Source organism: Staurois parvus, unplaced genomic scaffold (genome assembly GCF_062004578.1).
Source record: "Staurois parvus isolate SC_StPar_1 unplaced genomic scaffold, SC_StPar_1.0 ptg000002l, whole genome shotgun sequence".
NCBI lineage: Eukaryota > Metazoa > Chordata > Amphibia > Anura > Ranidae > Staurois > Staurois parvus.
In genome coordinates this window covers 1766758-1794310 of record NW_028317798.1, presented here as the reverse complement: position 1 = coordinate 1794310, position 27553 = coordinate 1766758, and the positions used below count along the sequence as shown (strand labels likewise).

The following is a 27553-nucleotide window of genomic DNA, read 5'->3' as shown; positions in this document are numbered from 1 at the left end:
TCGCAAAGTTTGACACCTATCCCATGCCATGTATAGACTAACTGATTGATCGTCTAGGGCCAGCCCGGTATATGACAACACTGGACCTGACCAAAGGGTATTGGCAGATTCCTCTTTCAGAATCGGCCAAGGAAAAGACTGCCTTTGTAACTCCAGAGGGTTCTTTCCAGTATTGGAGGATGCCGTTTGGGTTGTGGAATGCTTCTGCCACATTTCAACGGGTGATGGATAAGACCCTCTGGCCCCATAGAGCCTATGCTGCGGCATACTTGGATGATGTGATCATCCATAGTGAAGATTGGGACTCACGTTTACCGAAAGTCCAGGCAGTATTAGACTCTATCTGGAAAGCAGGGTTTACAGCCAATCCAAACAAATGTACCATTGGGCTAGAGGAAGCCAAGTATCTGGGATATACCATTGGGAGAGGTCTGATAAAGCCCCAGGTCAACAAAGCTGGAGCTATACAAAGCTGGCCACGCCCCACCAACAAGAAGCAGGTACGAGTGTTTTTGGGAATTGCTGGTTATTACCTGTGGTTTATTCCTCATTTTGCTTCACAGGCTGCTCCCCTGACCAATTTGACAAAAGGGAAGGAGTCTGTCATGGTCAAATAGACCCCTGAAGCAGAAGCAGCTTTTGAGGCCTTAAAACTGGCCTTATGTAGACAGCCAGTGTTGTACTCCCTAGATTTTTTTGAGGGACTTTGTGGTCCAGACCGATGCCTCAGATGATGGGTTAGGAGCTGTGTTGTCTCAGGTTTTCAAGGGGGAAGAACACCCCGTCATTTACCTCAGCTGGAAATTAAAGCCCCATGAAGAGAATTATGCCACCATTGAGAGAGTGCTTAGCAATAAAGTGGGCTCTAGATTCTCTCCAGTACTATCTCTTGGAAAGACAGTTTGAACTGGTAACCGATCATGCTCCCCTAAAATGGACAGCACAAAACAAAGAAACCAATAGGAGAGTGAATAGGTGGTTCCTGGTCCTTCAAGAATTTAGTTTTGTCATAAAACATCGCCCTGGTGTTAGAATGGGGAATGCAGATGCACTGTCCCAAGTACACGCATGCTTAGCAACCTGTGTTCCAACCCCAGGGTTGAAATGAGGGGGGGTATGTGACAGGTCAGGAAGAACTAGGGGATGTGTCCAGGATGGGGGGTATGTTTGTCCCAGGTTCATGTTATACACTGACTGTTTCTCCTTTGGGGCTGTGTAGTGAGCCTGTCTGGCTCACTGATGATTTAATGAGTTCAGGTGTAGTGAGTTAAGGGCTCTGGGCTCTATAAGACTCCCAGGTTGCATAGAGAGAATGCTCCAACCTGGAACCAGTTTGATTTGCAGGGCAGACTGGGGAGCAACCAAACCATCCTATGGTGAGAGATAATTCTGTGTGATCTTACACTGTGTGAACATCCCGTGTCTGAGCAGCGGTAGGCTGTATTCAGACAGCTGTGTTTGCAGTTAGATGCCCAGTGTGGCAAGGTTTTATTTTCTGTTTGTATTTTTTTGCTGTTTTGACCATATGTACCGTGTGTTCACCAGACTTTGTAAATAAAGCACAACTTTTCACCAAGTACCTGTTGTCGTGCTGAGCCTCTTTCACGGTGTTCTGACCCATCCGCTTTACTGGGCTAATCCCTCACAACATATATATATATAACACACTTACACACACTTTCAAAAGCCTTTAATCATTAAATGGTTCCCTATGCATAAACCATTTGGAGGAAAGCCATTAGAGCGGAGGACATATACTTTTAAAGTATAACTAGAGGAAATTGTTTTTTGTTTTTTTTTGTTTTCATTTTGGATAGAATGGAGAGTTGCCAACAGAACAAGGTGGAAAATCTTTCAGCAGGGACACTAGTTCTGGTGTCAACTAGAACTAGTATCTTCAAAGAGTAAAGGAGGGTTGTAACAAAAAAGAAAAAGGTTTTGCTTTTAATTTTAATTGCTTTTACTTCTTCTTTATATTGTATAACAAAGGCTTTTTTTGCATTCTTTGATTATGAAAGATGAGAGTTGGGACAAGAGTCTTGGCAACTTATGATACCTGACAGTCTCAAGCAAGCACAGACTCAGCCTGGATTGGCATTCACAAGTACTGCATATTTTGCAAAGTCCTAATTTTTTGTGTGAAAAAATTACAGTGTTACTATACCCACAATCATCCTAATTAAAAAGGTATGCACTAATAACAAACTTATACAAAGGTGTATATCATCATCCAAAAAAACATTTTTAGTGTTTTAAATAAATAATTATAGTGACCAAACATAAATTAGTGTCCAAAAAAATATATATTAGTGTCCAAAAAAAAATATATATATATAGATCTTCAGTGACTTGAACCAATTATGAAAAATCCACCACCAAAGGAGATCCGCGGTGAGCGGTAATTGTATCTCACCTTTTTTGCGATTGAAGCTGGTGTCTGTTGGACACCTTGTTTGTGAGTTTCCTTATACCTTTTTTTATTAAAGAAATAAATGAAAAAACGTATTGCACCATTATGTTCTCTTTTTTTGTCCCTGAGTGTACTGTATGCTCTCATGGAGATATGAGAGAGTGGAGAAGTTCATCATAAGAGCTTGGGCTGCAAAGTTGTTTGTCTGTGATTATTACTATCTGGAAGTATCTGAAACATCACCATATCTATTTGGACATCGGGTTCATTGCTCCCAGAGCACAAGTGCTGTTGCTGGTTTATAATCTGACCAGCCATTAGCTCTGGTGAGTTCATTTAATCTCCTTTGGTGGTGGATTTTTCACAATTGGTTCAAGTCACTGAAGATCTATATATATATTTTTTTTTGGACACTAATATATATATTTTTGGACACTAATTTATGTTTGGTCACTATAATTATTTATTTAAAACACTAAATGTTTTTTTGGATGATGATATACACCTTTGTATAAGTTTGTTATTAGCGCATACCTTTTTAATTAGGATTATTGTTGCCAAAATTTATTTTGGGTGGGATATGCTGCTGACACTTTGGTGTTTTTTTGTAAATGGCGCTTTTTTCTTTTTTAATTTTTTTTCTGACTTCTCCCCTTTTTCCGGTGTCCCCCCTCTTATCTCCTGATAAGACATATTGTATGGAGACACACTGCACATGCTCAGTTTGGTGTGTATTGCTAGAGTGTTTTTTTTTTTTCTTGGGAGAGTGCATGTGATCAGCACTGTGCAGACAGTGGTCAGGGGTTCTGCATCCTCCTAGAGCAGAAAGAAAACTTCTCCTATGTGCTTTGACCAGTGCTCTGCTGAACACTGATAGAAGTCACAAGACTGCTACAACTGCTGATGAGAAAAGGTATTTAGCAGTTTATATTTACTAAAATAATTGCATTTCCATGTAGTGTGTACTGTGGGAGATGACATATAGTGAATGCAGGGTCCTGAATTTAAGAACACTTTAAGTGAATCATGCACAAGAAATTAATATACCGTATATACTCGAGTATAAGCCGAGTTTTTCAGCACATTTTTTGTGCTGAAAAACGGCCCCCTCGGCTTATACTCGAGTCAACGTCTGCAGATGGCTCCCCCCCCCCCCTTCCAACAGAAGGGAAACTACGGTAAGTACAGGGGTGGGCAGGGGGCTGCTGTCTCTTACCTGGCTCCGGTCCCACGACGATCCGGTCCAGGAAGCGCGGCTGCTCCTTCATTCGGATTCGGTTCGTCCACTGGATGTTCGCGCGGCTGCTCGGCTCCGCCTTATCACCGGTGATTGGCCGCCAGAACTGTAGCTCAGGAAAGGCACACAGGCGGCCAATCACTGGCGAGGAGGCGGAGCTGAGCGGCCCGCGAAAATCGAGTGAAGGAGATGCAGGTAAGTGTGCCGTGCTTAGGTGCTGCTGCAACCACATATGCTGGCTGCAGCAGCACCGTACTGGAACAGGGGTCAGCAAGTGTCAGTGGGAGGAATAGTGCCCCATCATTGGTGTCACTGATACCAATGATGGGGCATTATTCCTCCCACTGACACCAACGATGGGGCACTTTCCCCCCCCCCACTGACACCAACGATTGGGCACTATTCCTCCCCCCCCACCCCCCCACTGACACCAATGATGGGGCACTATCCCACCCCCCCACTGACACCAATGATGGGGCACTATCCCACCCCCCCACTGACACCAATGATGGGGCACTATCCCACCCCCCCACTGACACCAATGATGGGGCACTATCCCACCCCCCCACTGACACCAATGATGGGGCACTATCCCACCCCACCACTGACACCAATGATGGGGCACTATCCCACCCCCCCACTGACACCAATGATGGGGCACTATCCCACCCCCCCCACTGACACCAATGATGGGGCACTATCCCACCCCCCCCACTGACACCAATGATGGGGCACTATCCCAACCCCCCCACTGACACCAATGATGGGGCACTATCCCACCCCCCCACTGACACCAATGATGGGGCACTATCCCACCCCCCCCACTGACACCAATGATGGGGCACTATCCCACCCCCCCCCACTGACACCAATGATGGGGCACTATCCCACCCCCCACACTGACACCAATGATGGGGCACTATCCCACCCCCCCCACTGACACCAATGATGGGGCACTATCCCACCCCCCCCCACTGACACCAATGATGGGGCACTATCCCACCCCCCCCACTGACACCAATGATGGGGCACTATCCCACCCCCCCCACTGACACCAATGATGGGGCACTATCCCACCCCCCCACTGACACCAATGATGGGGCACTATCCCACCCCCCCCCACTGACACCAATGATGGGGCACTATCCCACCCCCCCCCACTGACACCAATGATGGGGCACTATTCCTCCACCCTCCCACTGACACCAACGATGGGACACTATTCCTCCACTGACACCAACGATGGGACACTATTCCTCCACTGACACCAACGATGGGACACTATTCCTCCACTGACACCAACGATGGGACACTATTCCTCCACTGACACCAACGATGGGACGCTATTCCTCCACTGACACCAACGATGGGACGCTATTCCTCCACTGACACCAACGATGGGACGCTATTCCTCCGACACCAACAATGCGGCGCTATTCCACTGACACCAATAATGGGGCGCTATTCCTCCCACTGATACTAATGATGGGGCGCTATTCCTCCCACTGACACCAATGATGGGGCGCTATTCCTCCCACTGACACCAATGATGGGGCGCTATTCCTCCCACTGACACCAATGATGGGGCGCTATTCCTCCCACTGACACCAATGATGGGGCGCTATTCCTCCCACTGACACCAATGATGGGGCGCTATTCCTCCCACTGACACCAATGATGGGGCGCTATTCCTCCCACTGACACCAATGATGGGGCACTATTCCTCCCACTGACACCAATGATGAGGCACGATTCTTCCCACTGGTGTTCCCACCCTCGGCTTATACTCGAGTCAATAGTTTTTCCCAGTTTTTTGTGGTAAAATTAGGTACCTCGGCTTATATTCGGGTCGGCTTATACTCGAGTATATACGGTAATCAAAGTGAAAAAAAACTAACAATTTTTAAATATTCTCACAGATTACTTAATTCAGATCATAGAATTATGTACAATTGCAATCCAAATGTTCAAAGTGCCTAAATAAATATGTCACAAACTCCAAACCCTAAACGTCAAAGTAAAATCACAGGTGCCAGATCTTCCACCAAGTGCCAGCCATACTGCTCACCTCCTCTGTAGACCTGTTAATTTTACAGGGGGTCCAACCATGCATTACTGAGGTTCTGCCGCATGCTAATCTACTTCCTGATTGCCTTTCTTGTTGCTGTTCTCTCTGTTGCCCTCTTGCCTACCCATGACCTCTGCCTGGAATGACTACTTTTCTGCATAGCATTTCATGTACCGTCTTCACTCTGTAGATGTTCAGTTCCAGCTACCCCTAAGGGGGGCAGTCCTGAGGGCTGCAATCTGGAAACATCTTGCAGCAAAGTAAACCAGGACCACTAGGGTTTCTGGCCCATCTCTTCCATTGGTGATGAACAGCTTTCAGTTAGACTGGAGGCCTTGCTGCATGAGGATCTCTCCTTTTGACCCTTGATGTACGGAGGTGACATGATGCTTGTATCAGAAGATGGATTATTGCCTGGGATCTCAGTAATACATGGTTAGACCTTCTATGACATTAGGAGGTCTACAGAGGAGGTGACCAGTTTGGTTGGCACTTGGTAGAGGATCTGGCTTGTTTGATTTGGGCACATATTTTACGTTTTGGACTTTGTTACATTTATCTATATGGGCACTTTGGTCATGTGGACTGCACTTGTGCATAATTCTATGATCTTGATTAGGAAATTTGTAAGAATATTTGAATATTCTGGGATTTATTTTAGTTTTGTTTTACTAAATTTCTTGTGCATGATTTACTTAATTAGTTCACACAAGAAGTAGCGTTGCACGTTTTTTTATTTTAGACACTAAGGGGTTTATTTACTAAACCTTGTTGACTCAGAATCTTGGGCACCTGTGCATGGTAGCCAATCAGCTTCTAACCTTACCATGTTCAGTTAAGCTTCAGCAATAAAACCTTGAAGCTGATTGGTTTTTATGCAGAAGTGGACAAGATTCTGAGTCAACCAGGTTTAGTAAATAAACCCCTAAGAGTGTGAAACACTTTATTGTGCTGTCACTTTTTAAGTGATGTACTTGAGCACTTTATGTGTGTGTGTTTATTTATTATTTTTTTTTTACATTTTGATGCTCAAAATGTGATGAGCTGATCACTTTAAGGACATATCTAGAGATGAGCGAATCGAACTCGGTGAAGTGGAATTCGTTTCGAATATTAGGAAAATTTCGATTCGCGCCGAATCCGCGAATCGAAATTTTTCCAAAAATGGCGGCGACATGTGCGGCGACGGAGCGGGGATCTCTGGGAAGGCGCGCAGACAAGGCGCGCTGACCCATAATGCATTCATTCATGACATGTGATCGCATTAGCCAATCAGCAGCCAGCCAGCACTGTGTAATGGTGGAGCTATAAATTGCGGCCATCTTACAATTCTCCATTTGCCTCTGGTCATTCAAGAGAGACAGACCTCTCTGTATTAGGGACACAGAACCGTTACTTAGGGACACAGAATCGTTACTTAGGGACACAGAACCGTTACTTAGGGACACAGAACCGTTACTTAGGGACACAGAACCGTTACTTAGGGACACAGAACCGTTACTTAGGGACACAGAACCGTTACTCAGGGACAGACACAGAATTGTTACTCAGGGACAGACACAGAATTGTTACTGAGGGACAGACACAGAATTGTTACTGAGGGACACAGAATTGTTACTGAGGGACACAGAATTGTTACTCAGGGACAGACACAGAATTGTTACTCAGGGACAGACACAGAATTGTTACTCAGGGACAGACACAGAATTGTTACTCAGGGACAGACACAGAATTGTTACTCAGGGACAGACACAGAATTGTTACTGAGGGACACAGAATTGTTACTGAGGGACACAGAATTGTTACTGAGGGACAGACACAGAATTGTTACTCAGGGACAGACACAGAATTGTTACTCAGGGACAGACACAGAATTGTTACTGAGGGACAGACACAGAATTGTTACTGAGGGACACAGAATTGTTACTGAGGGACACAGAATTGTTACTCAGGGACAGACACAGAATTGTTACTCAGGGACAGACACAGAATTGTTACTCAGGGACAGACACAGAATTGTTACTCAGGGACAGACACAGAATTGTTACTGAGGGACAGACACAGAATTGTTACTCAGGGACAGACACAGAATTGTTACTGAGGGACACAGAATTGTTACTGAGGGACACAGAATTGTTACTGAGGGACAGACACAGAATTGTTACTGAGGGACAGACACAGAATTGTTACTCAGGGACACAGAATTGTTACTCAGGGACACAGAATTGTTACTGAGGGACACAGAATTGTTACTGAGGGACACAGAATTGTTACTGAGGGACACAGAATTGTTACTCAGGGACAGACACAGAATTGTTACTGAGGGACACAGAATTGTTACTGAGGGACACAGAATTGTTACTGAGGGACACAGAATTGTTACTGAGGGACACAGAATTGTTACTGAGGGACACAGAATTGTTACTGAGGGACAGACACAGAATTGTTACTCAGGGACAGACACAGAATTGTTACTGAGGGACACAGAATTGTTACTGAGGGACACAGAATTGTTACTGAGGGACACAGAATTGTTACTGAGGGACACAGAATTGTTACTGAGGGACACAGAATTGTTACTCAGGGACAGACACAGGATTGTTACTCAGGGACAGACACAGAATTGTTACTCAGGGACAGACACAGAATTGTTACTGAGGGACACAGAATTGTTACTCAGGGACAGACACAGAATTGTTACTGAGGGACACAGAATTGTTACTGAGGGACACAGAATTGTTACTGAGGGACACAGAATTGTTACTGAGGGACACAGAATTGTTACTGAGGGACAGACACAGAATTGTTACTGAGGGACACAGAATTGTTACTGAGGGACACAGAATTGTTACTCAGGGACAGACACAGAATTGTTACTGAGGGACACAGAATTGTTACTCAGGGACAGACACAGAATTGTTACTCAGGGACAGACACAGAATTGTTACTGAGGGACACAGAATTGTTATTCAGGGACAGACACAGAATTGTTACTGAGGGACACAGAATTGTTACTGAGGGACAGACACAGAATTGTTACTGAGGGACACAATTGTTACTGAGGGACACAGAATTGTTACTGAGGGACACAGAATTGTTACTGAGGGACACAGAATTGTTACTCAGGGACACAGAATTGTTACTCAGGGACAGACACAGAATTGTTACTCAGGGACAGACACAGAATTGTTACTCAGGGACACAGAATCGTTGAATTAAAGAGTATGTCAGACAACATGCAGAGGAGTGGCAGAGGAGGCAATGTTTTAGGAGCGAGCAGACGTGGCAGCAGAGGAAGGGGTCGAGGCAGCACTAGTCGCAGCCAGAGGCCAGTGCTCCCGGTGTCATCCAGTGGTCGCGTCTCCACCGACAACCCTGCCGTCATCGATTGGTTGGCTCGGTTGTCTTCCTCTTCCCAGGTCACCTCTGACACCTACAGCCAACGGTCGGTGGGTACGTCAGACACAACCGTTAGTTGGCATGGCCCGGGAGCAAGCCCACTGAAATCACGTGTCCTCTACCTGCCCCTGTCCTTTGGTGTTCCCTCACCAAGTGAAGTATCGCATGCTGTGGGCTCAGCCCCACTGTACAGTGAGGAAGAGCTAACAGAGGGCGGTCAGGAACGGGGGGAGACATCCGCCTCTTCAGCAGCCAGGCGAAGAAGTAGTGGCGAGGAGAGTGGCTCGGTAGCCGGTCTAGAGACAGGTCTGTCTCCTGACCCACACGCAGCCGAGGGGGCTAGTAGTGAGGCGGAGACCCTAATTGATGATGATGAGGCTGATCGCACTTGGCAGCCTTGTCGTCATCAGGCTATTGCTTCCGCATCATCAGGAGAAGAGGGTGCCAGCTTGGCAGCGAGCAAAACAGTCGGTGGGTTGCCCAGGAGGCAGCAGGGTCGCAGCAGTGTCAGTGGAGGCAAACGGCCACGGAGTAGAGCACCAGCTCCACTGCAGCCTACCACCACGGCCAGTAGTGGTGCCGGTGTGCACGGAGGAAGTAGCAGTCAGCCAGTGAGGAGTATCGGGGGCAAAGTTTCCTACTCGGCGGTGTGGCAATTTTTCGTCAAGCCGCCCGAGGAAGTAAACGTAGCCGTATGTCGACTATGTGGCCAGAAAGTCAAGCGTGGCCAGGGGGCCCATGTTGGGACTACAGCGTTGCGTCAGCATATGCAGCGTCGCCATTTGGTGGCCTGGGAAAACCGTGATAAAGATACGGCGGTTCTGCCTGCCCCAGCCCCCGCTCCATCACCCGCTCCGTTACTTGCTCCATCACCCAACGTCAATCGCCCTCTATCAGCCAGTCAAGGCTCCAACACCTCTGCTGAGGGGAGTTGTCACTCGTTGGCATCTTCCGCTCGTTCAGATGCTCCTTCTCCTGCTACTCCTCTTCACGGATTCCGTCAGCAGTCTTTCTTGGAATCCGTTTCCAAGAGACAACAGTTTGCGAGCACGCACCCGACGGTGCAAAAGCTGAACGTCCTCCTGTCCAAGTTGCTGGTGCTGCAGTCCCTCCCTTTCCAAGTGGTGGACTCAGCACCTTTCCGAGAAATGATGGCTTGTGCCGCGCCGCGGTGGAGAGTGCCAAGCCGGCATTTCTTCGCCAAAAAGGCAGTGCCAGCCCTGCATTCACATGTAGAAGAGATGGTGGGCCAGTCTTTGGCAGAGACCGACATGCTCAAAGTGCACGGCAGCGCCGACGTGTGGAACTGTAACTACGGTCAGGGACAGTACATGTCATTTACGGCCCACTGGGTGAACGTGGTGCCGTCACAGCCGCACCAGCAACTTGGACAGGTCACGCCGCTTTTGCCTCCACGTTTGCACGTCCTTGGTCCGGCAAAGATGTCCGCCTCTACCACCTCTTCTTCCTTCGTGTCCTCAGCTGCCACCCCCGTGCCAAGTCCCATTACCCGACCGGCATATCACATGTGCAGGGCGCAACGGTGTCACGCTGTGCTGCACCAGGTATGCCTTGGCGAACGTAGTCACACAGGGGAGGAACTTCTGAGTGTAATGAACAGAGAAATCGACAGATGGCTGTCTCCGCGCAAACTGAAAATCGGAACCATGTTGACCGACAACGGAAAGAACATGGTGTCTGCTCTGCGTCAAGGAAGGTTGTGCCATGCGCCATGCATGGCTCACGTGTTCAATCTGGTTGTCAAGCGGTTCCTAAAATCCACCATCCCACTGCAAGACATCCTTAAAATGTCACGTAAACTTTGCATGCATTTCAGCCATTCCTACACCGCAAAGCACACCCTCCTTGAGCTGCAGCGGCAGAACGGAATTCCACAGCATCGCCTGATCTGCGACGTTGCCGCTGCCGCTGGCAGCAGGGGTGGGGTGGTAGGAGCAGTGGCAGCTCCACCAGCAGCGGCTGCCACAGTTTGCAGTCGATGATGAGTAGCTTTCTTCACCAGCGCAGTGAGGAAACTACTAACCAGCCGCAGCAGCAGCAGCATCAGGTGGACCTGGAGCAGGACCTCAAACAACAGGCTTGGGCCTACTTGGACAGCACCCTGCCAACCGAGGTAGACAATCCCCTTGACTACTGGGCAACGAAACTTGACCTTTGGCCCCAACTAGCTGAATTTGCCCTTGAAAGGCTGTCATGCCCGGCCAGTAGCGTGGCATCGGAGCGCGTGTTTAGTGCAGCAGGAGGTATTGTAACTCCGCGGAGGACACGACTGTCCACCCAAAGTGTGGAGAGACTCACGTTTGTGAAAATGAATCAGGCGTGGATTAGTCTGGATTTCAAACCACCAGTTCCTGACACAACTGACTAAATCCGCCATGAATCATGCCCCAAACATGTGCCACTTTCAGGTCTCCTCACACTGCTGGTGGGTTCCATTTTGTCATAGGGTGCTGGCAGATTACGGGCCTCCCATTGCTGCTGCCAGGCCCGTAATCTGCCATGGGCCCCCGTACCGCCTCCTCATGCTGCTGCCAGGTCCAGAGTGTCTCATGGGTCCCTGTACGGCCTCCCATTGCTGCTGTCTCCATCACCACACTCTGCCATGTGCCACTTTCAGGTCTCCTCACACTGCTGGTGGGTTCCATTTTGTCATAGGGTGCTGGCAGATTACGGGCCTCCCATTGCTGCTGCCAGGCCCGTAATCTGCCACGGGCCCCCGTACCGCCTCCTCATGCTGCTGCCAGGTCCAGAGTGTGTCATGGGTCCCTGTACGGCCTCCCATTGCTGCTGTCTCCATCGCCACACTCTGCCATGTGCCACTTTCAGGTCTCCTCACACTGCTGGTGGGTTCCATTTTGTCATAGGGTGCTGTATGGCCTCCCATTGCTGCTGCCAGGCCCGTAATCTGCCATGGGCCCCCGTACCGACTCCTCATGCTGCTGCCAGGCCCGTAATCTGTCATGGGCCCCTGTACCGCCTCCTCATGCTGCTGCCAGGTCCAGAGTGTGTCATGGGTCCCTGTACGGCCTCCCATTGCTGCTGTCTCCATCGCCACACTCTGCCATGTGCCACTTTCAGGTCTCCTCACACTGCTGGTGGGTTCCATTTTTGTCATAGGGTGCTGTATGGCCTCCCATTGCTGCTGCCTCCACCGCCACACTGTGGCTCCACACTCTGGTTTTGGCCCCGTGACTGCCCAAATGAGTGAAGTGTGCGGTGATTCTAAGATCGACGGCACTCATCTGCATGTCATACTGACTGACAGTATTATTTCTCTTCCCCAGCAGACTCCAAGGGCATTTAAATTAAAGGTACAGTGTTCTGCACTAATATAAAGTCTCTCTGAAGCCTAGAAACACCCTTTTATAAGTTAAATTCGCAGCGAATATATTCGCCTCGAATCGAATTTATTCCTCAAATTCGCCGAATCAGCCGAATCGAATTTTTGAATACTTCGCTCATCTCTAGATATATCCATATTTCAGAAATGCAAGTTACATAGTTTGGCTGAAAAAAGACAAAAGTAAATCTAGTTAAAAAAAAAAGTTATAATCCTATACCTATAGTTGATTCAACAAAGGAATGCAAAAAAACCACAGCAAGGCATGATGCAATTTGCTGCTGTAAGGTAAAAAATTTCTTCCTGATCCCGAGAGGCAAATCGGTCATTCGCTGGATCAACAAGTGGATATTCCACTTTTATCTGCCCATCAGAATGCGTAGCTCATGCCCCACAATCCATTGCTCTAAAGAAATCAGCAGTTCAGCACACACAGTACACTCCCCATATCCAGTAAAAAACTTGGTTCAGACCGAACCTGGGAGGATGCGGTCACTCTGACTCACTACTGCCAAGGTATTCCCCCACCCCACATCGGCACTTACACAAAGGGGCAGGGAAGTTTTGACATCAATGACCCAATATAGTCACATGAGGCCACATTTTGTAGGCAGTGCATCACTCACTAATTTATATAGTGTCTCATGCCTCTCCATTACAAACATTACTTCCCACATTCATAACTTTTTGAGGTCAATCCATTAAAGCTTATCACATGAGATATTTATGTTTTTATGTAAAAATCTCATGCAATGTAAAGTGTCAATTCACTGCTGATAAGTATGCATTTGTCATAGAAATAGTAACCACCTGCAGTAAATGTAGCAAAAAAATGTGATATTACATTAGTCAATTCACAAGAGACCAAAAAAACACTTTAACTATCTTGCGGTCTAACCACTCACTATTTACTAAATGAATTAAGAGTTGGAAAAATTTAGCAGCAGTATTCCAACCACTGCTAAATATGACAATTCCAGCTCTGGGATGCTGAATGTCGGGGAGCCGGTGTCTTAATAGCCAGTGATTTATCCCTGCTCTTTTAAACGTCAGCCAAGAATTCCCAGCTGACAGGTGAATGTACACAAAAGGAGCTGGGATGCTGTTTAGGGGAAAAAAAAGCGATACAGGTGTTCTCCTACAATCCATACAAGGTCTGTTATGAATTTTTAGGGGGACCCCATGTTAGAGAATACCAAAAAAAATCATTTTGTGAGGTCACCCGGAAATTCCATACCAGACCCATCCACCCTGGCAGGCTAGAAAGGAGGGAGAGATAGGCATACCCACCTTCCTCCTGAACCACACCAGGTCAAATGCCCTTATGGGGACAGTACCTTGCCAGGGTGATCATCCCTTTGCAAAGCACCTTGCTTTGTCTCCATGTAGGTAAGGAGAAGGAACTTTCCCCCCAAATCCTGACCCGATGGTTGTGGGGGGAGAGTCTGCATATTGGGGGCTTATTGAAATCTGGAAGCCAGCCCCCTTTAACAATAAGGGGGCCGTATAATACAGCCTCTCCTACACCAGATGATGGCTGCTATCAGCTTGATCATAACCCTTCAGTCTCTGGATAAACGTGCAAAGAACTGAACTGGATAATAAATTAAGGTCTTCATATGTTTTTGTTGCCTGCATTGCCTCTTATTTTGTTACATGCAGTGGCTTGTTCCTTTTAATTACACACAGTACATCATACCTATCTACTACACACAATGCCCCATATCTGTGTTTTATTTGTGTTTTGTTGGGATACTGTATTTTGCAACAACTACTTCGGTGTTCAAGAGATAAGGTATTTAAGCAGTAGATGGCAGTGTTTATAATTTTGTAACTGCATCTAGAATAGAACTCTGTCTTTTCTCTACAATAAAGTTCATGTTTCCTGTTAGCAGAGAAGCAGCAGATATACACACATGGACTGTGCACTGTCTGTTCTGTAGGGCTATATACAGAATCTCTACCATGTTTCTTGCTGCACGTGTATATCTATAAAATATATATCGGATCTTTTTGCATGTTTGTCTATTCTTAGTTGGTTTGCTGGAAAAAAAAATTCTGTCCATAACTAAAAGGAAAATTTGCACACACAAGTGATTGCTTTGGAAAAAAAATACTTATCCTTTATGCCTAATCTGCTCAGATTGGGCATTAGGAAGTTTCATCAGAGAGAGAAAGAAACTCACCTCCAAACTGTGAACACATTCAATCTGGAGCTGTCCCCTGCAGTAATACTTTTCTGCCACAATGAGGAGCTCATCTGTTTGTTACTCTGATTTCTACTCCTATCAGCCTGATCTTTGTCAGTACATTAACTCATTTGCTCTATGTGCTGGTTCTCTCTCTCCCACTCTGCATAGTCAAATTCAGGTACCTATACTGCTTGCTAAAAAAATGTATTAATAAATAGAGAAGAGCAGTAACTAGTGTCTCCTATACCTGTCTAGAGTTCGGCTTTAAAGTAAAGGTGTATCTCAATAATCAAAAAAAAGTGTTCCTTATCTAGTATACCAGCGGTTACTAAATGGCAAACCGCAGTCCGAGAACGACCTAAGCAGCGCTCCCGCCCGGAGCCAGACTAGAATGACAGGTCCGCTTAGCAGGGCGGTTGTCCCGGCAACCGACGACATCAAATATGCAACACGCCCCTTGCAGCTTGCGGTCTGTCCCGGCTCCCTGCCTGTCCACAAGCGTGCACCCCACCACCTTCAGAAAGGACCCCGGCAAGCTCCTGCCTCCCACTCCTGTCTGCCCTCAAGGTAGGGTGTGTTCTTTCTGGGGGACCTTGATAGGCATGTTTATATTAAAGGGCACTCTGATGGGCACATTGAATGTTAAAGAGTAATGCTGATGGGTACATTTAATGTCAAGGGGCACTCTGATGGGTATGACATAGCATGTGCCCATCAGAGTGTCCCTTAGCATAAAATGTGCCCATTAGAGTGCCCCTTAATATAAATGTGCTCATCAGGTGGCACCCAATGTAATATATTACTCAGGAGGGAAAACCTGATTTAAGGGGGAACACCAATGGGGACATTTATTTTTGGACCTCTGCCAGAAGAAAATTTTAGTGACCGGACCTCCTTGAATTTTAATTCAATACCGCTGTAGCATACCAATAGACGTCCGCAGCTGCGCAGTCTCACTGTATGCTGCCTAGCTTTCCTGTGCACAGGGCACATATAGTTTTCCTCCTAGCTCCTAGACTTCGGAGCAAATTACTACAGAGGAATAAGAGAGCCCAACCACTCTTGTGCAAGTCCTTATCTAAATCAGGTCCATAACCTTTAGTTCATAATTTACCTTATAATTTATCTTCTTGTTTATACAACTCATTCCTATTTATCAGTTTGCAATGTGCTCATTACACATTAGATGGCACTATTATTGCAGATAATGTCTGTCTGAAGACATGTAATGTTAAATAAATGGCTAGAAAAAGGAGTATTATATCATTTTATTGGCATAGCAAACTATACCGTATTTTTCGCTCCATAAGACGCACCTGACCAGTACAGGAGATGACCGGAGACTGCGGACACAGTACAGGAGAAGACCAGAGACTGCGGACACAGTGCAGGAGATGACCAGAGACTGCAGACACAGTGCAGGGGATGACCAGAGACTGCGGACACAGTGCAGGGGATGACCAGAGACTGCGGACACAGTGCAGGGGATGACCAGAGACTGCGGACACAGTGCAGGGGATGACCAGAGACTGCGGACACAGTGCAGGGGATGACCAGAGACTGCGGACACAGTGCAGGGGATGACCAGAGACTGCGGACACAGTGCAGGGGATGACCAGAGACTGCGGACACAGTGCAGGGGATGACCAGAGACTGCGGACACAGTGCAGGGGATGACCAGAGACTGCTGACCTTTGGGGAGGGAGGGGGAGCGGGTACCTGAATTTGACAGGTACCCGCTCCCACTTCCGCGGAGTTGTCCTTCCTTCCTGCTTCCCGGGCCAGCTTCTGTGACAGCCGGGTGCCCACTGCGCATGCGCGAGAAGCGCTGCACTTTGTGAATGGCCTGGCGCCTTCTGGGACCTGTCATGTGTCCCAAAAGACACCGGATCATTCACAAAGCGCAGGAGAGAACAGCTGAGCGGCCGGCCCGGTATTCTGACATGGTGGCGGCAGAAATACCGGACCCGCCGCTTTATTTTCGCTCCATAAGACGCACTGACATTTTCCCCCCTTTTTTGAGGGGAAAAAAGTGCGTCTTATGGAGCGAAAAATACGGTAATTTGTGACATGTCCCAGAAGGCTGCGGGCAGGAGGGGGAACAAACTTCCATCTCAGATCGAAACGGGGCATCTAAACAGAAGTGGGAGAGGGTATCTGTCAAAACCAGATGCCTGCTCCTCCCTAAAAAGTACCAAATGTGACAGTGGAGGAGGGGGGAGGCAGCAAACAAGCGGAACTTTGGGTGTAATTCCACTTTAACCTAAAGAATATGTAAACCCAGCATTTCATATTCCTGATACTTGCCAGTCCCTCTGATTTCCTATTAAAAACTGACCTCACTAGGCAGCAGAACACACCGTGGTCAGTTGTCTAGCTATGCTGGGAACTCCGCCTGATATCCTCCAATGATCAGACTTCTGATGGCACCCCCCCCCCTATTCCCCATACAGCCATTCACTGGGAAGCTGAGTGTAATTCTGTTTCCCCTCCCCCAGCTCTTAATACATCTGAGAACAGAGAGAATGTGATCACTTTAAAAAGAAAAAAAAAGTGTTTATAATTTTTTTTATAGCTATACACAAATGTTTTGCCTTTCCTTTCTGTTTTAAACTTATGGCTTGTTTTACAAGGTGAGGGCTTACAATCACTTTACAGCTCTAATAGTAGGAACTTTTTGTGGATTAACATGCAATTTGTTGCTTTGTTTTGCTCCTTATTCTATGGGGCCTAATCATCTGGTGAGCTATGTGTCAGTCAAGCTATATAGAAAGAGAAGAGTGATAGCAGAAAATAGACCAAGTCGTTCATTAGCCCTTTCCAATTGTCTTCTTTTTTTTTCCACTTTTCACATGCTTGTCCTTGCATGTGATGGAGTATTCCAAGTTATTATAGCTCTATTAACTAAGCTAATTGAACATTCTTTATGTAGTGCCCTCTAGTTTAGGTAGGGTTTTAGTGTGATAGTCAGAGGCTTGTTAGAAGCCTGGGATGAGTCAGCCTGGGAGTAAAGCAGTGATGTTATCTCAGGTCACACAGAGAGCCCTACCACCCTTCTAGAAACTGGAGGAATTTTGTAGCAGACCCCTTGGGCCACAGAAAAGAGTGGGCAAACAGGTGCAATACCCAACCACTCCTCATCTTGGATGGTTTCAGATTGGATTCTGGAATCCCTTCCCCAGGGATACTCTGAGGACAGCAGGGTGGATGAGGAAAGTTTCATCTGGGGTCTGAAGAGGTACATCAAAGGGGACTCAGCGCTCCTTAACCCCTTGGTGCCGGCGCCTGCCGGCCCTTTAAGGGCTTCAGAAGCCGCGAGGCGAGGCGGGTTTTAGGGTCATGTGACCACCGTGACAAGCCGTCACATGATCGGGAAAGGTCCTGATCGAAAGAGGAGATCGGGACCTTTCCGTGAGTACCGGACATGTGTGCTGGGAGCGCGCATGGCGCACGCTCTCAGCACATATGTTTTTCTTAATTGCACGCAAATGTGCGGCCGCTTGGCATCAAGGCCCAGATGCCGGGAGGCCGCACATTTGCGTGCGGCAGGCGTTAAGAGGTTAAAGAACCCGTTGCTGATTTTTGAATCCACATTTTGCACAGTGTTTGCTAAGAAGTTGTCCTCGAGCTTTACAGTTCCTTTGCATGTTGCCTGGCTGTGCAGAGCCAGAAAACGCAGCGGCCCTCTAGAGCGTAGCGCTACATTACTTTTGTAAATAATTGTCTCTGTCAGTAAAGTAGATATCTGAACTACGTGTATCAAGCAATGGGCTGCATCCTGTAGGGACTATGTACATTTTTCACCTTGTTATGCCTCTTGAACCCCATATGTCCCTTTTGGATTTAATTGAAAAGGTTACTTTAAACAAAGAAATATAAGTATATGGAAAGTATAAGAAAAGAAAAAAAATATGATGGCCTAGGAAAAGTATTGTGCAGAATAACTGAAAAGCCTTGTACAGATTATCTGATTATCTTTAGAAAGAAAAATACTCCAGTGTGCCAATGAATAGTTGATAAAGTCTCCATGTATATTACAATTTTATTCAATTTGTATATTCATGAGAAACTATTTTGAGCTACAATACAGCTTTACATAAGGACAATTGTACATTCAGATTGCTGGTGGATATTATAATGTAAATATCTCTTGTTAGGTGCATACTGTAGGATTCTGTTGGGAGTGCATTTTTTTTTATTTACCGGAGAAGAGGGATAAACGAACTGAAATTTCTATAAAGTGGAATGAAGAATTTAACAGGAGAACATAATGTTATGAGAACTGAATAGTGGCCCGTGACATTTATTTACTTTATAATTGTTCAATAATTACTGCGAGCTACAGTTACAAGGTAAACTGTACAGGTGAAGGTTTCATTCCTGTGCTCTATGTAACAAATACCAATATATGGGGTTGTGGTTGAGATTTGGCCCAATGCAAGGTTCAACCTAAACTTTGGATGTTCAGCATTGGCAGAGTGGCCAAACTAATTGGCTGGTTCACCAGTCTTTGCATTCTGCTGCTTCTGCAACAGGAAGTCATTTATTAGTGGTATTATTACAGGCAATAAATGATGCAGGATGTGCAGCGTCAGGCTGCTAAGGATTTTCTTTTGATTGGATCATTCTTCATACCAGTCGACAAGAATCTGTATTGCTAGACAACATGACTACCATAGATGCAGTGCGAGAAATATCAAGCATGTGGTGTTTATTTACTATTTACCTTATTTTGTGAAAAAGTACCCCTTAATCATTATGGTGGTGGTGGGCAGTATTAAGGGTGCCTCTTATTTTAAATGGGGCATCATGTACTCCTCTGCAGATCCCCACATCCACTAGGTAAGGGTTGCAAGAATAGACCCTTGTCCTCATCAACATGGAGACAAGGTGCTTTGCTAAGGGATTGTAGGGGGACCACACACTTTTTCTAATTTTTGGTATAGGATGTCCCTTGAAGATCCATATCAGACCATAAGTAGGGTATGGAACTTGGGGGAGTGGGGGTAGGGACCCTATGCAATTTTTCTTTTTGGCATGGGACTCCTTAAAATCTATACCAGCCCCTCATCTAAAATAAGGGTCTAGTAAAGATGAAAGGAATCCCCAGTTGCTTTAACAAAGTGACTGGGAAATGTCATTGACAGGTTTAGGGCAGCCCCCCCAAGCATGGTTTTTAAAAAAGCCTAGCAATTCTAATATTTCAATGTAAGCATTATTAGAAGAGCTGTTCCATGCTATACAGAATTATAAGAAAGAAAAAAAAACCCTTTTGCATTGGAACATGTTTCTAGGGCGGTGGCCAGCTACCTATGCCCCTTGTTTGACAATCCCCTGCTGATTTATCAAGATCTAGAATTGATTTTAAACATTTGAATCTCATTGACTTCAGTGGGGTTTAGAGTAACGATCAGGACAAGTGCAGAATGGCGATCCTCCCACAAACCGAATTCAGGTGCATTTGACTCATCCTTACTCATATAAAACAAGAATAGATTCACTGTTTCACTTTTAAGCATTTCATATTTTTTTCTCGTGTGTGTGTGGGGTGGGGGTGGTTGTTAAAGGATAAAAAGCACATGATTTTCCATTTTTTGCTTCTCTGCTTTATAATGGCTACATATTAGAACTACATTTACAAACTCTAGCTCTACATCAGCAAACTCTAGGTCTCGCTCTACATGTGCAAACTCTCACACCAGCCAGTCACAGGCCTCTTTTCGTGTTTGGATTTTACCATCTTAGTTTGTTGGCCCTGGATGATGTAAATGCTAGTGCAGATGCACAGGGAGCAATTAATTGCAGCACCAAAGAATACCAAGATAACTCATTAAGCTGTGAATGTGCAGTTCAGTGTACAATTTTAACAAGTTTGCTAGCAGGCAGGCGAGTGGTATTTAGTGCAGAAGAAACATAATATAGCCTTCTGCTAGAGTTTTTTTTTGGGGGGGCCAGGTAGAGTTCTACTTTAATAGTAGGCATATGCATTCAGCTCAAAAGACTACAGTGTGGGGCAGAAGTATATTAAAGTGATTGTAAAACAACCCATTCAGTTTAAAATAGAAATGAAAGGCAAAACGTGTTTGTACATATAGAAAAACAAACAAACCCTTTTTTAAAAAAAAAAAATTTAATAAGTGATCACATTTCTTCTTTTCTTAGCTGCACAGAAAGGTGAGGGTGGACAAACAGCAGTACACTAATCATCCCAGTAAAAGGCTGCACAGGGGGGAGGGACTGTCAGGACAAGTCTGATCATTGGAGGAGAGCAGGCAGAGTTTCAAGCATAACTAGAGAGCTGACCACACTGTGTTCTTCTGCTTGGTGTGGTCAGTTTTTAATAAGAAAGCAGAGAACACCAGGGATTTCACACAAAGGAAGCAATACAAAGAGAACCGAATTCCTTTTTCATGAAAGCATATGGTACAGCAGACACATATCAGGAATATGAAATGTTGAGTTTACATATTCTTTTAGTTGCTTCCATAGGGTTGTGAGGGTTTCCATGTCTTATTCTGCTTGGGTCTGATACCAGGACTAAACAAATAAGGTACAGAACAGGTCCATACCTGTTCTAGTACCTTTATTTGTTTAGTCAGGGTATCAGTTTTTAAGTGGTTTTACTATCTTGAGTTGAGAGGTCAATTTAATAAAGTCACCCCCACACTACACTCTTGTGTCCCTCCCAAATTGTGAGATGCATTTGGGTTGTGTGGACAATGGCTGAGTCACCCAAAAAGAAGGGATTGAGGTGCCAGTGTTTAGCTGTCTTCTCTGTTTAGGGCAATATTAGTGAAAAGGTTGTCAGGCCATGGTCTGAGATGACCACTGGTTTGATAGTAGCTGCACAAAGGTAGACATAGAGACGTTAATGATTTTTTTGTTATGCAGTGCTTTGAAAAACAAGGAAGAATATACCTGTCGAATGAGTCTAGTGTGGGGTTTAGCAGTCAATTAAAATCCCCTCTCATGATAAGCAGCCTAGAAGCAAAGCCTCACAGCAGCTTGGTGGTTTTCATCAAGGTCAGTTGTCTTGTGCTCGGACAGTATATGCTTGCTGGTATTACAGGTCTGTGGTCTAGTTTGCCTCTGGGGATGAGCTTTGAGTTTGAGTGTGTTTATGAGTTTGTCGCAAACTCCAGCTGTTTAAGGGTCACCGAAACAGGCAAATTAAACGGCCAGATTTGGTCAGTTCACCCAACTAAACCTCCAGCTGCTTCACCTGGAATTCATTCATATAGTGGCGGTAATAAAGCTGAAGTTTATTGAAATATTGTTTTGTCAAATCAGACCCAGGAATGGTACTTTCAATGAGTTAGAAATGTCCCTCCTGCAAAGTGGCTGTTATGTTTGTTGAAATCTTTACTCCTGCCCCCCTACCCCTCCCCGGATACCCCCACAGCTGTGATCTTCTGGTGCTGAGAGAGTTAATAGGAGCTTCTGTCAAAAGTGCCAACTATTCCTGCCCTTTCCACAACATCTCCAAAATACACCCCTTCTCAAACAATGACACCACAAAGTTTCTAATTCACTACGTGGATATTTCTTGCCTCAACTACTGCAACTCCCTCCGCATTGGATCACCCTAACATGGGCTATCCCTCCTTCAATCCACCATGAATGCTGCTGCCACACCCATCCACCTTATTGACCAGTGTCTGTTACCGCTCTCTACCAATCCCTCTGTTGGCTTCCACTCATCCAATGAATAAATTTGAAAGAAACAACTTACAAAGCCATCCAGAATTACAAGCTACATCCAGAGTAGCATTGGTCATCCTGTAGGGGGCCCAAACTGGAAAACCAGTTGTGAACAAGACATGTCGGGGGAAGCAATCAAAGGAACAATGCCCTGTATCTGTGTCTCTCCCTGCAGCAGCTGAAAGCCGGGTTCTCCCCCTTTCCTCCCACCAGCTTTCAGCCACTGCAGGGGGAAAATACAGGTGAATGGTTCTAGTAAAGGCTGCCCCCTCCTGTCCAGCTTCTTCTTCCTTCTGCTGCCCTAGGCCCCTGTGTGCTTCCTCCCCCTCCCCACAGTGATGCTGGCTCCCCTCCTCTCCAGCCGAGGGATTTTTCAAGATAGAGAGTTGGGAAGGGACCGGTAAATATGTCCGTTACCAGCCCCATCCTTTTCTGATCAGTGTCAATCCCCCACTGTGTTCATTCATAACTGAAGTATAGTAAGTTAATTATATTTGTGTCTGCTAATAATGATTTTAGAGTATTTTTGAAAATATTTAGATTTGTTTTTTTTTGGAGGGGGGCTGTCAGGAGCGCTGTACAGGACCTTGTAATTTCTAACAGAAACCTTGGCTAAATCACTAACCTTCTCAAAGTACCAACTAAACTGTTCCCTTCAGTCCTGACAAGACCTCCTGCTCTCTACCTCCTTCATCACCTCTTCCTATGTTCGCCTATAGGTTTTCTCCACAGCCTCTCCCATCCTCAAACTCCTTGCCACAATCCCCTACCCTATACACTTTTAGGTGATCTTGGAAAAGCTCATCAATTTAGAGAAGCCTATCCTGCCTCCATATAACAAATAAACTCTTATTTTCTCCATCAGCACCTCCCAGCTATTGCGTTTTTGTTTTACTTGACCCTTGCCTTTAGATTGTAAGCTGTGAAGAGCAGGGCCCTCAGATTCCTCTTGTATTGTATTGTATTGTAGCTATACTGTTTGCTTTCATTTTATAAATAGTTGCACAATCAGTTGGTGCTATATAAATCCTCTATACCAACTTATGAGCTGGGGAAAGAGGGGGGTCTTATAGTGGCCATGAAGATAGGGGGTTGTGTTGCAACACATAGAATAGAGGTTTTTGTTTGATTTACGCATTTGTTTGGCATCATTGTATTCTGATCTTCATATACAGTATGTATTAAATAGAGACACACATACACGTGTGTGTTCGTGAACTGACACGCGTATTTTGCTAAACATTTGAATATATTTTTCTTTTGTGTTCATCTCCTAGGCAGTAGAACTCACATCTTTCAAAACGTCAGGTAAGTCACTGTGTGCATTTATTGTTAAAGGGATACTAAACACACACTCTTTAATTTACATTATCCATTTTTCTGTATGTGGATGATGGCACTGTAAATATTGTAATAATTTACCTTTTCCTAATTGATATACAGCTGTATACAGAGAAACATAAGCAGGAGGGGCTTATAGTCCTCTGTTGCTGGTCTAATGTTAGAAAAAAAAAAACATTTGGGATACAGAGTAAGAATAATTAATATGAAACTATAAAAAAAATAAAAATATATTTGAAAAAAAAAGTTATTATTTTTTGGCATGAACATGGGGTGGGTGGATTATTGCCAGTCACAGGCTTTGTCACGCCCCTCCAGGTCATGTCTTAGAAGAACAGGGAGGTGAAGCCTTCATCAATCAAAATGTAATATCCCACCACCATTGTGTTTAGCTAGTTAGTGGACATAGAGGAGGACAAAACAAGAAACAAAGGAGAGCTCCCAACACTATGAAAGTCAATAGTCACAAGTCCAGGAACAGTTAAAATAGAAATTCACTTTGTTGGGTCAAAAAGAATACATGTAGTAGTGCCCATACTGACACATCACCATGGCAGTGGAGAAAAGAAACCCATATTCCCAGAAGCTGGAGTAAGACATATGACCCAACAATAGGTTGCTCAGCCCAGGAGCCACTGATGTGAATGTCTCTGACCAAACAATCAGAAACAGACTTCAGGAGGATGGCCTGAGGGCCCGATGTTCTCTAGTGGACCCTGTGTTCCCTGCCCGGCACCATAAAGCTCGACTGGCAGTTGCCATTGAACACCAGAATTGGCAGGTCCGCCACTGGCACCCTGTGCTATTCACATATGAAAGCAGGTTCACCCTGAGCACATGTGACAGAAATGAAAGGGTCTGGAGAAGCTGTGGAGAACATTATGCTGCCTGTAACGTCAGTCAGCATGACTGTTTTGGTGGTGGGTCAGTGATGATATGGGGAGGCATATCTATGAGGGGACGCACAGACCTCTACAGGCTAGACAATGGCACCCTGACTGCTATTAGGTACCAGGATGAAATCCTTGGACCCATTGTCAGATCCTATGCTTGTGCAGTGAGTCCTGGGTTCCTCCTGGTGCACAACAATGCCTGGCCTCAAGTGGCGAGAGTATGCAGACAGTTCCTGGAGGATGAAGGAATTGATACCATTGAATGGCCCCCATGCTCGCCTGACCTAAATCCAATAGAACACATCTGGGATATCATCTAGGATGTTTTTATTAAATATAAAACTGAGGGAATGCTATCATTGTTTAAACATTACAAAGAATATAACAGAATATGCAAAAAGGAAATAAAGGCCGTAAAAACGGAAAACTAACAACAGATTGCAAAAGATAGCAGGACAAACCCCAAAAATTCTTCAAATAAATTAATAGTAAAAAGGTCAGGTCCAAGCATGTAGGCCCTTTAAAAAATAATCTAGAATGGGTGACTGGGGACAAAGAGAAGGCAAATTTATTAAATACATTCTTCAGCTCTGTATATACAAAGGAGCATGGGGGAGTTCTGATCCATAATGGGAATAGTATTGACACAGCTCCAGATGATCCACATTGCCTCACAATTGATACGATCCAGAAATATTTAGACAGAATAAGAGGTGAATAAAGCACCTGGACTGGATGGCATACACCCACGGGTCCTTAAAGAATTGAGCTCTGTCATTTCAAAGCCATTGTTTCTAATTTTTAGGGACTCTTTTAATGATTGGTATAGTTCAACGATAGAAAAAAAAAGAGTTATAGTTCTGTACCCACAGTTGATCCAAAGGAAGGCAAAAAACCCCCTAGCAAAGCACAAACCAATTTGCTTCTACTGGGAAAGAAATTCCTTCCTGATACCCCGAGAGGCAATCGGATAGTCCCTGGATCAACTTTACCTATAAATGTTAGTAGACAGTTATATTCTGTGTATCCAAGAAAGAATCCAGGCCTTTTTTTTTTTTTTTTTAAAGCAATCCACTGAGCTGGCCAGAACCAACTCTTGAGGGAGTCTATTCCACATTTTGACAGCTCTCACTTGAAGAAACCTTTCTGTGTTTGGAGATTACATTTCTTTTCCTCCAGACGTAAAGAGTGCCCCCTTGTCCTCTGTGATGACTTCAGGTTGAATAGCTCTACACCGAGTTCACTATAAGAACCACTGATGTATTTATACATGTTGATCATATCCCCCCTTCCTTAATCTCCTCTTCTCAAAAGAGAATAAATTCAATTCCTCTAATCTTTCCTCATAGCTGATCTCCTCCATGCCTCGTATCAGTTTAGTTGCCCTTCTCTGTACTTTATTATATTATACAGGATTTATATAGCGCCAACACTTTGCTCAGCGCTTTACAATATAATGGGAAACAATACAGCAACAATACAGTTCAATACAAGAGGGATAGGAGGGCCCTATTTTGCAACATCCAAATATACCACATCCACCGCCACCCCTCTGTCCAAGGTTTTGCTCACCTCCTCATAAAAAGAAATCAGATTTGTTTGACAACTTCTGTCTTTCATGAATCCTTGTCTGCTGCTTAAAATATTAGTTTCCAGCAAGAACTCATCTATGTTGTCTTTTATTAAACTCTCCAGTATCTTCCCAACTATAGAAGTTAAAGTAACAGGTCTATAATTACTTGGTAAAGATTTTGACCCCTTTTTAAATATTGGCACCACATTGGCCTTACGCCAATCCAGTGCTACTATGCCAGTCATTAAAGAGTCCCTAAAAATTAGAAACAATGGCTTTGAAATGACAGAGCTCAATTCTTTAAGGACACGTGGGTGTATGCCATCCGGCCAGGTGCTTTATTCACCTTTTATACTGTCTAAATATTTTTGGATTATATCAATTGTGAGCCAATGTGGATCATCTGGGGCTGTGCCAATACCATGCCCATTATGGACAAGAGCTCCCCCATGCTCCTTTGTATACACAGAGCTGAAGAAGGTATTAAATAAATTTGCCTTCTCTTTGTCCCCAGTCACCTACTCCTAGATTATTGTCAGGAATGGACTCACCATTAGTGGTGGGACTCATCTGCCGTGTGGGCTGCAGTACCAGGGCTGGCCAGCGGGTGCTCTCAGCAACCAGAAGCTCACTCCTGCAATCAGCCATCACCTGAGGCTGATTGCAGGAGGTGTATTTAAGGAATGGCCAGACCTGCAGTCAGTGCCTTGGTGTATGAACCCCGTACCGTGTAGCCTGTGTTCCTGGTCTTCTGCCTATCTGATTTGTTGCCGACCCTGCCTGATCCTGACCTCTGCTGACTTCTCCTGCTTGATCCCTGGCTCGTTTGACTACTCTCCTGGACATCCCTAATCTGATCTGAACTCCTGTTACCGACCCTGGCGAGTGACCCGACTACTCTTCTGCCTGTTGCCTAGTACCACCCTGACCCGCTGTTACCGACCCGGCCCGTCTGACCACGCTAATTACTCTACCATCCATCCATCCTGCATGGATCCAGCCATCCCTGCTCACACCTTCTGCCTCTTCACATCAGGCTCTCTACCTGCATATACCTCTGGCGGTACCCTCTACCACGAGCAGGTGTACTCAGGGGCCGCAACCTGGTTCCTGTCTGCTCCAAGTCCATCCCCACCATCAGACTGGGACTTAGACTCCGCGCCCTGGGGAATCCTGTCCTGAGGACTGCTAGAGGTACCACCAGACGGTTGTTAACAGAACCATACGGCCGGCCTGACCATTCCACCTCTCCAGCCCTGACTACGCCTGTGTTCCTGCACATACTAATATTAGTGGAAGGTTGGTGTGTTTACTGTGCGTTTTATATATTTGGGTGGCTAATAATAAATTATATTGTTATATCATTCCTGAAGCCTGT

The 27553-nt window shown here is 45.5% G+C and overlaps 1 protein-coding gene across 2 annotated transcripts in view; it reads left to right on the top strand.

Moving 5' to 3' along the window:
- ADGRD2 (adhesion G protein-coupled receptor D2) overlaps positions 1 to 27553 on the top strand; it is a 653782-nt gene that overhangs the window by 566395 nt on the left and 59834 nt on the right. For both annotated transcript variants that reach the window (XM_089665904.1, XM_089665444.1), the window contains exon 25: positions 23646 to 23676. In XM_089665904.1, the coding sequence (XP_089522030.1) occupies positions 23646 to 23676 (31 nt within the window). The remainder of the gene's footprint in view (positions 1 to 23645; positions 23677 to 27553) is intronic.